Source organism: Drosophila tropicalis, unplaced genomic scaffold (assembly GCF_018151085.1).
Source record: "Drosophila tropicalis isolate 14030-0801.00 unplaced genomic scaffold, ASM1815108v1 contig_158, whole genome shotgun sequence".
Taxonomy (NCBI): domain Eukaryota; kingdom Metazoa; phylum Arthropoda; class Insecta; order Diptera; family Drosophilidae; genus Drosophila; species Drosophila tropicalis.
Window position 1 is genome coordinate 9,202,494 of NW_027172602.1, and position 7,905 is coordinate 9,210,398.

At 35.9% G+C, this 7,905-nt stretch overlaps 4 protein-coding genes across 4 annotated transcripts; all 4 read right to left on the reverse strand.

Moving 5' to 3' along the window:
• Window positions 1-954: 954 nt before the first annotated feature.
• Window positions 955-2,241, reverse strand: LOC137586928 (trypsin). The gene is made up of 4 exons (XM_068303134.1): window positions 2,072-2,241; window positions 1,838-2,009; window positions 1,468-1,753; window positions 955-1,380 (listed from the first exon to the last, which is right to left on the reverse strand). The coding sequence occupies exons 1-4, from the start codon at window positions 2,142-2,144 to the stop codon at window positions 979-981; spliced, it is 933 nt and encodes a 310-aa protein (XP_068159235.1). The 5' UTR covers window positions 2,145-2,241; the 3' UTR covers window positions 955-978.
• A 125-nt stretch (window positions 2,242-2,366) lies between these two features.
• On the reverse strand, window positions 2,367-4,753 carry LOC137586929 (trypsin I-P1). Its single transcript, XM_068303135.1, has 4 exons — window positions 4,510-4,753; window positions 3,271-3,460; window positions 2,930-3,209; window positions 2,367-2,849 (listed from the first exon to the last, which is right to left on the reverse strand). The coding sequence occupies exons 1-4, from the start codon at window positions 4,583-4,585 to the stop codon at window positions 2,472-2,474; spliced, it is 924 nt and encodes a 307-aa protein (XP_068159236.1). The 5' UTR covers window positions 4,586-4,753; the 3' UTR covers window positions 2,367-2,471.
• Window positions 4,754-5,149: 396 nt separating this feature from the next.
• Window positions 5,150-6,214, reverse strand: LOC137584595 (trypsin II-P29-like). Its single transcript, XM_068300071.1, has 3 exons — window positions 5,961-6,214; window positions 5,620-5,899; window positions 5,150-5,551 (listed from the first exon to the last, which is right to left on the reverse strand). Exons 1-3 carry the CDS (start codon window positions 6,212-6,214, stop codon window positions 5,150-5,152), a joined length of 936 nt encoding a protein of 311 aa, XP_068156172.1.
• Window positions 6,215-6,244: 30 nt separating this feature from the next.
• LOC137586926 (uncharacterized) lies at window positions 6,245-7,799 on the reverse strand. Its single transcript, XM_068303132.1, has 5 exons — window positions 7,615-7,799; window positions 7,355-7,549; window positions 7,155-7,293; window positions 6,862-7,087; window positions 6,245-6,800 (listed from the first exon to the last, which is right to left on the reverse strand). Exons 1-5 carry the CDS (start codon window positions 7,765-7,767, stop codon window positions 6,440-6,442), a joined length of 1,074 nt encoding a protein of 357 aa, XP_068159233.1. The 5' UTR covers window positions 7,768-7,799; the 3' UTR covers window positions 6,245-6,439.
• Between the last annotated feature and the right edge of the window lie 106 nt (window positions 7,800-7,905).

Sequence of the window (7,905 nt, forward strand, 5' to 3'; positions counted from 1 at the left end):
TTCCCAACCAAACCGCACCCGTTTGTTGGGTTTTAGCACATTTATTTTGAGGTCTTATTTCAAAAGTTAATAATCGAATTTACGACCTAATTAAAAAGGGGAAATACATAAACAAATAAAATAAACTCACACCGACTCTGGTATACCGTGTATCCGTGTGAAATGGAGTAAATAGTAACAAATTTGTTGGAGAACCATTAATACAAAGTTGTCCAGCCTGTATTGCATACTTCAAGGGGCGATATTCCCTCATTTTTTTAACACTTCATCTACCTATGACATATCTTGCTGACTATTAGAAATTGATAATTTCATTTGAATATGGCTAATCGTATATGTATATATAAAGTCGTTAAAGCTTTTCTTTTGCCAATTACTTTCATTTTGATGTATTTAATGTACCATTACATCTCAAGGGTGCATGGTATTTACATATGTATATTGTCTTAAAAAATACAAATATTCTATTTGAGTGTTTAAATTGATCATTCCACTTCATATCTTCCTCAATAGATAAAGAAAGGAACCCAATCAAGATAAGTAATCTTTAACATCTAACAGTATCAAATTTAATGAAATTTACTTGAAATTAAGAGTTCTTTTGAAATGTAAATACAAATAAAAATAAAAATGAAAAATATCGTGCTGCTTAATTATATTATATAATATAATTTATTTCTTCTGAAATTCTGTTTAACGATTAGATTCTTAACATTGACTTTGATTTTTCTTTTTTCCTTTTCCTATTATTTTTATTTTTTGTTTAGTGTCATTCATATAAATCATTGCCACAGTAAAGACCTTGTTCTATTAAATTATAAATTGTTATGTCACTGAACTGTCGTTTAAGTTGTCCGATCTATACCCTCCGTCCTCCCTCACTCTGTTGCCAGTCCGACGTCGTTGTGCAATAGATAATTTGTTTTTTTTTTCCTTTTACAGCGATTAGATATCTGGAAGTCATACCGATTTATTCGTTTAATACAACACCAGAGTACTGAGATAAACAGGCAAAGTAACCACATTGATCAGCAAAAGATTGCAATTTCTTAGACGCTGAACAGCCGAATTTGGCATTGCCGAATAAACTGAATAATCAAATGATGCATTAGTCGCACGTATCCAATCGATATAGTATGAGACATTTGTATAAACACCAGGGTAGCCGACATCCGCACAGCCCACACCCCAGGATACAATGCCGGATAATTGATCAGAGCAAATTAGAGGACCACCCGAATCACCTTTACAGGCATCAATGCCACCTTGAAGATAACCGGCGCACATCTGAGAAATTGCAATAGCCAGATAAATGGCGGCACATGTTCGATTATTTAAAACTGGCACTGGAGCCTGTTGCAATCTTGTGGTCCCATTCGTCTAGAGAAAGAGAGACAGAGAGAAAGAGAGAGAGAGAGAGATTCATAGTGGAAGAAGTAATCTTAATTGTATGGTAGATAACTCTACTTTGCTGATTTTACCCCATCCACTGACTAAACATATTTGACCTTCAGTTGGCGGCGTTTCGGCCAGAGAGACGGCACGAACTGTTCTCGATTGCCAGGGTATATATCCATTAATAAATACCATGGCTATATCATTCTCAAGAGTTGATTTATTATAATTCGGATGTCCAATAATTTCCTGTACAGGATATTCCAATGTATTTTGATCAGACCGATTAATTAGATTGCCTCCAGCAACAACAATATAAATATTTGCGTCTCGGTATTGCAAGGACTCTTGGGTTTTTCTAAAGGTGAATGCAAGATGGGGAGGGGGGGGATTCTTAATCAAATCTTAACAAATATAGAATATAGAAATAATATCCACCCACATAACAAAACAATGCGCTGCCGATAAGACAGCTCGCTGTGATATCACCGATCCGCCGCATACATGACCAGAGCCTTCGTGAATCTCTCGATATCTTATCGATACCTGGTATGGGATTTCTTCGATAGTCACAGGATAGCCACCGACCACTTTGGGATGTATAATGTATTTACCTGTGACACATAGATATGTAGGTATTAATGCCGTTTGAAGTGAAATAGCTAAAGATTCTCACGATGTCCTTCAGCCACCAAGCAAACGGAGAGAATTAATTGCATGAATAGGGAAAATATCAACGATTTTCCCATATCAAAATGTAACCCAAGTATAATTAAATAATTTGGCAGCTTTCCAAAAAAAAAAAAAAATATATAAAAATCTTTTGTCACATATATATGACAAATAAAACAAATAAGTTAGTACATATTTTACAACTCTTAAGACCGACTTCAAAAGGGAAAACGGTGAAAATGTCATAAGTAAAGAAATTTTCCTCAAGATTCAGAAAAATTAATATGTATATATAAATACATTTATATATATTTTATTTACAATATATACACAGACATTATTTTTGTTACAAATAACTAACTAACTACTTATTAAATATAGTGTTAATCATATGAAAATGTCATTCAATGGGCCATCAATGCAATTAGCAATAAAATGATGACAGTAGAACCTGCCATTAATGGCATTCCAGTGTTTTTATATAATGTATAATTGAGTGTATTATTCTGTTCGACTATCCAACTATGATAGTACGATACATTCGTATAGACACCTGGGAAACCGATATTGGCACAGCCATAACCATAGGAGACAATGCCAACCAATTGATCATTGCAAGCCAATGGGCCACCAGAATCACCTTGGCATGCATCAATGCCACCACTCATATAGCCAGCACAGATTTGTGATTTGGGCACAGTTGTATATCCAAATTGGCATTGCGTATAACTGATGATTGGAACAGTTGCCGATTGTAGGGTATTACTAGAAGCCGTACCATCCTATAAAGATAAAAAAAAAAAGAGATATAAAATCAATTAGAATCAAGCTCAGGACAGAGAGAACGGGAATTTCTGTTTACCTGTGTCAGCAGACCCCATCCAGTGACCACACAACTTGTGCCCGAGCTCAAAGCGCCTGTGTTAAGGGGCAAAGCCTTTACAGTATTTGAATTCCAGGGTATATAGCCGTTGATAAACATCAATGCAATGTCATTGGTAAGCGATGAATGATTATATTCACCATGAACAATCAATTGTTGCAGATAATATGACTGGGTATTCGAATCGCTGCTTCTCAAATAAGTGCTACCCATCACCAGGACATATTCGCCAGCTGTACGATATTTTCCCGTGGCAGAACTATTAAAGAAGTCAACAAAATTACTGGAATCCTTTTGTATAAGATTCTCGTTTTACTTACTTTACACAGCAATGAGCTGCTGTAGCCACCAGCCGCTGGGAGATGGGCACTCCCCCGCACAAATGTCCCGAGCCAAAGGAACGTTTATCGTTGGCAGTTAAACGCACCGATATAGTATATGGAGCCTGGCTAATAGGTATATCATGGCCACCCACAATTTTTGGTTCTATCTTAACCGTTTGTGTGTCCGCTGAACAAACAAAAAACACAAAGCATTAGATTTGGAATTTCATATATCGATTCCAATAGCCTCTCTATCACATGCAATTAAGTGAAATAAATAAAGAAACAATGCAATCTTATCGTATTATCTTTACGATGGAAAAACACATACATATCCACTTTTTTGCTTTAAGGTGTATCATGATTTTTCAGTTATGCCAATAGTTTTACGATCAAAGATTGACGAAATTGCAAATGATTCACAACAATATTGAGATAGTAATTACAATGCATTTCATTGTTTAACCACTTTCAAGTACTTGCATTAAATGTCCTTTGAAGGAATATATCTGAATGAGTTGGAGTTTAAGCGAGTAAATGCCAAAAACCATTATTTCATATAACTAGAGTCTATAAATCTTTGATCAAGAGAATACTTTGATTGAACATACATATGTAATGTTCTTTTATTTATTGAATTTACAATGTTTTTGAAAGGTCTTACAACGAACAAAGTATTTCATATTCGAAAACCCAAAAGAGAACCGTTGCCTTTACTTTTCAATGAGAAGTTGATTTACTTGGTTCTCTAATCTATTCGATATCCTTTTACAGTTGTTTTCTTCTGCAATCCTATATCTCAAAGATATTGAAAATTATAGTAGTAGTAGTTAAAAACTAGTATTTCATTCAAGTTTTTTACTGTTAAGTTTCATGAAACGTAACGAAGTAAAGTCATTATGATATTTATTATCAGAATAGAATATAGTTGTGAAACTATTAACCTAACTTATTTTCTACAAGAACTGGGACTCGAATCCTCGGATCCTCTTAGCTCAAATCTGTATGGTTTTTATCTCTCTCTTTCTCTCTCTCGCTGCCTATAACAATCAAAAACCCATTTGTTTAAGTGTGGAACATAAAATTTGATGATTACAACAAAAATTAACTGGGTTTCTTCCTATCTATTATCTTAAGAATAAAAACTATGTGGAGGTAATGTGGGCGTAACCTGATAGGCAAGGGCAGGGCATAGACAGATAGACAACTACTTCAAGTATTTTGTGACTCACTCACATTCAATTGTAGCCGTAGAAACACCATGGGCAATTAGCAAAGAAGCCACCAAAACTTTCGACCACCAAAAAAACATTGCCACAAGAACAAAAACAAAAAGAATAAAAACACGCACACACAAACACACACACAGAAAAATATATAGAGAGCCTTGATTTGGATTGTTTTGTGGCTTGAATTAACAATATGTGTGTTTCACAACCGAAATCAATGTTTATTTAATAAACTATTGCCATTGAATGGCCTAGTCAGACTGCGAAGTGGCCGCCGACACCAACGAAAAAGACTTTTTATTAATTCGAACAAAATTGAGGTTTATCTTATCGAAGGAGTGTACGGGTACGGGTATGGGTACGGGTATTGTGCGCAAATTGAATGTTGGCAAAGCCATCACAAAGCGGACTAGTCATACACCAGAAAAAAAAAAAATAAACAACAATAAAAAAAAACAAAAAGAAAAAAATCAAAATCAAAATACAAAAACCCAATGACGATATCAATAAACTAACTAACGGATTTAGTACGGCACTCGAGAACCTATTAAATAAAGCAAAAGTTGTATATAATTAAACTTTATTATCTATCTATCTAACTATCTATCTGGCTATCTATGGAATATATATATATATATGTACATATATCACATCATCCGAAGGGTCATTAGCAACAGCAACAATATGATGAAATACGGCTCCAATAGAGGATTTGATGCTGATTCATAATATCCATAATCAAGTGTAGAATTTACATATTTAATATACTTGATATAACTGGAGATGTTTGTATAGATCCCCGGATAACCGTATTGGGCACAACCATTGCCCCAGGACACAATGCCGGCTAGAGTGCCATCGCTGCAGACCAACGGTCCACCGGAATCACCTTGACAAGCATCGGCACTATCCATTTGCATGTTGCTAGCACAAAGCATGCCCTGGTCAATGGTTAGATTCTTTAAATTGGCATAAGCTTTGGCACAAATCGCATTGCTCACAATGGGCACCTCGGCGCCCATCAATAGTGGCGACACCTGCGAAGAACCCTGCGAAAGCAAAGGATTAAAACAGGGGGTATATATAGGGATGTATGTACATATATCGAAACACTCACAATTCGCGTAACACCCCATCCTGTTATTAGACATATTGTGCCGCTGGGTATGGCCAACAAATTCAATGCAATTGGATGCACGGCCGTCAATCCATTGGGCACACTGCCATCCATAAAGAACACGGCTATATCGTTGACAAGTGTTGTTATATTGAATGTTGGCTCACAGAATACATAGAGAACATTATAGACATATGGTGTGGGTAAATACAGATCAATATTACCCATAACCAAACGGAATTCTGAAGCACGACGAAAACGCATCGGACTGGCCTGAGTACTAAATAAAAAAAAAAGACAATTTCATTTGAACTGAAATCCTAAATTGATTACCAACTCACTCGACCACACAATGAGCAGCTGAGAGAACAACGCGTTGAGAGATTAGACTGCCACCACATATATGACCAGCTCCGAAATCTAGCTCATCAATGGATTTAAGACGCACTGATACCTGATAGGGTACTAATGGCATCAGTTCTGCATTGATTATGCGGCCATCGTCAGCAGATTGGGCAGCTGTCACTATTATCACCTGACAGAGTACGATCAAGAACATATGAAATGGCCAGCAATAATAATAACATTCGGGCATGGCGAGTGTACAATTTAAACTGATAATTGGTAATTGGAAAAATTATTATTATTTTTTTGCTATATTTCATTAACATGATATATACATGCATGTCCATTAGGGTTGTCTTATCGATATCACATTCTTTTTCTTTTTGATAGGTTGACTCAGTGGATAATAGAAAAAAAAAAGTCTTAACTATTCATATCGACAGATAAATTTGTGATTTGTGATTGACCAAGATCTTTATACAAAAATCATTAAATTTTTGTTTAGCTTTTCTTTTTTTGCTTGTTTTATCATTTCTTCATTCGCTTTGCTTGTACGATCCAATATGGCTAGCAAATCTTTCAGTTCATTTGAGTTCTCTTCTTCGATTTCTTCTTCCTGAACAGTTGATACATCATTTTGTAATACTTCTTCGTTTGTTGTTGTCTCTGACTTGACCGAGTCTTCCGTTTTTATTTGCTTTGTATTTGGCGTTAACCAATCATCTAAATCTTCTTCAGGACTCTGTGTATCCTTATACTGTAAGTGTGGTTCCCGTTGACGTTGTAATATTTTCTTTTCCAAATGATTTGTGCTCTTTTCCAAAGCCATCCGCTTTCTATAATTGAATTGCAAAATGGAGAATCTGTTGATCGGATAGGTAACAAAACAAAACCCACCTATTGCGTGGACTTATAGATTGGATTTTCGATGCATTTGAAGTCGAAGATGGGGTCGGAGTCTTGGCCTTTACATCTCTAGGTAATGGAGAAAAGTGAATCTGATCTTCTGACAATGTGGATTCAAATACACCAGATAATTGACCGTAGGAAGCAGCCTCAGTTAGAAGTACATCATGTTGCAATTTATAATTCTCAAAGTTAAATGGTTCCGTGGCCACAGTGGCTTTTAGAATAGATAGTATTAGATTAGGTCTTTATTAATATTCGATTTTTTCATTTCAATTACTTACTTCTACGTAGCTGAGAGCCTTCAATGCGATACTGTTTTAGTTCAATATCTTTTTTTTGCACTAATTGCATCAGCATTGACATTTCACTGGATAATTGGGAAGCTTTGCTTATAGAGTCCATGGCTATATAATGATAGAACTAAATGGTGGAAGTGAATCATATTAGAAAGCATTTCAAGACGTTGTAGTTTAGCATATACTTTAGCTTTATCTATTGCCCTAATATGCCATTCCCATTTAAATGGAGCTATGGTGGCTTCCATGCGATACTTTAAAGTAATAAGCTTGCATCTGTCGTCCCCTTCTGTTTTACTGAGAACAGCCTCAACGGGCTCTTTAGTAGCCAAAGTCTGGTGCACTGCATCTATGGGAAATTGCACTCGCTTGTTCAAGTCCTGCAAGAGGAAATTTCGTTTGTGTTTATTGTGTCGAGACCAATCAAAATCCTTTGAAACTTTACCTTCAGACGCTTCATAAGCTCCGATTTAGCCAAGTGCTCGCAATAGTTCTGATTCTGCGAATCTTGGCAATAGAATTGAAGACCATCCTCCTCATCTGTCCCCAAACAGGTAACAATACGAGTATCGCCCGCCTGTATGATTTTCACCAACATTTTGGCAATTTGCTTGCATATTTACAATAGAGATGTGAGCACAACGGCTGCTTGAACAGCTGACTTTTCGATATGTTTGCATTCATCGATTGTTAGTTGGCGATTATCGATACCGATAAGCACCCAACTTCGATAGTT

Bases quoted from the DNA above. Each gene is read 5' to 3' on its own strand.
- LOC137586928 (XM_068303134.1), bottom strand. From the start codon at position 2,144: ATGGGAAAATCGTTGATATTTTCCCTATTCATGCAATTAATTCTCTCC. The intron at 2,010-2,071 runs GTGAGAATCTTT...TATGTGTCACAG, and splicing joins CTTGGTGGCTGAAGGACATC to GTAAATACATTATACATCCC. The intron at 1,381-1,467 runs GTAGAGTTATCT...CTCTTTCTCTAG, and splicing joins GATGGGGTAAAATCAGCAAA to ACGAATGGGACCACAAGATT.
- LOC137586929 (XM_068303135.1), bottom strand. From the start codon at position 4,585: ATGTTTTTTTGGTGGTCGAAAGTTTTGGTGGCTTCTTTGCTAATTGCC. The intron at 3,461-4,509 runs GTGAGTGAGTCA...TTGTTTGTTCAG, and splicing joins TTCTACGGCTACAATTGAAT to CGGACACACAAACGGTTAAG. The intron at 2,850-2,929 runs GTAAACAGAAAT...TTATCTTTATAG, and splicing joins GATGGGGTCTGCTGACACAG to GATGGTACGGCTTCTAGTAA.
- LOC137584595 (XM_068300071.1), bottom strand. From the start codon at position 6,214: ATGCCCGAATGTTATTATTATTGCTGGCCATTTCATATGTTCTTGATC. The intron at 5,900-5,960 runs GTGAGTTGGTAA...TTTTTTATTTAG, and splicing joins GCTGCTCATTGTGTGGTCGA to TACTCAGGCCAGTCCGATGC. The intron at 5,552-5,619 runs GTGAGTGTTTCG...TTGCTTTCGCAG, and splicing joins GATGGGGTGTTACGCGAATT to GGTTCTTCGCAGGTGTCGCC.
- LOC137586926 (XM_068303132.1), bottom strand. From the start codon at position 7,767: ATGTTGGTGAAAATCATACAGGCGGGCGATACTCGTATTGTTACCTGT. The intron at 7,550-7,614 runs GTAAAGTTTCAA...TTCCTCTTGCAG, and splicing joins AGCTTATGAAGCGTCTGAAG to GACTTGAACAAGCGAGTGCA. The intron at 6,801-6,861 runs GTGGGTTTTGTT...ATTCAATTATAG, and splicing joins TCTATAAGTCCACGCAATAG to AAAGCGGATGGCTTTGGAAA.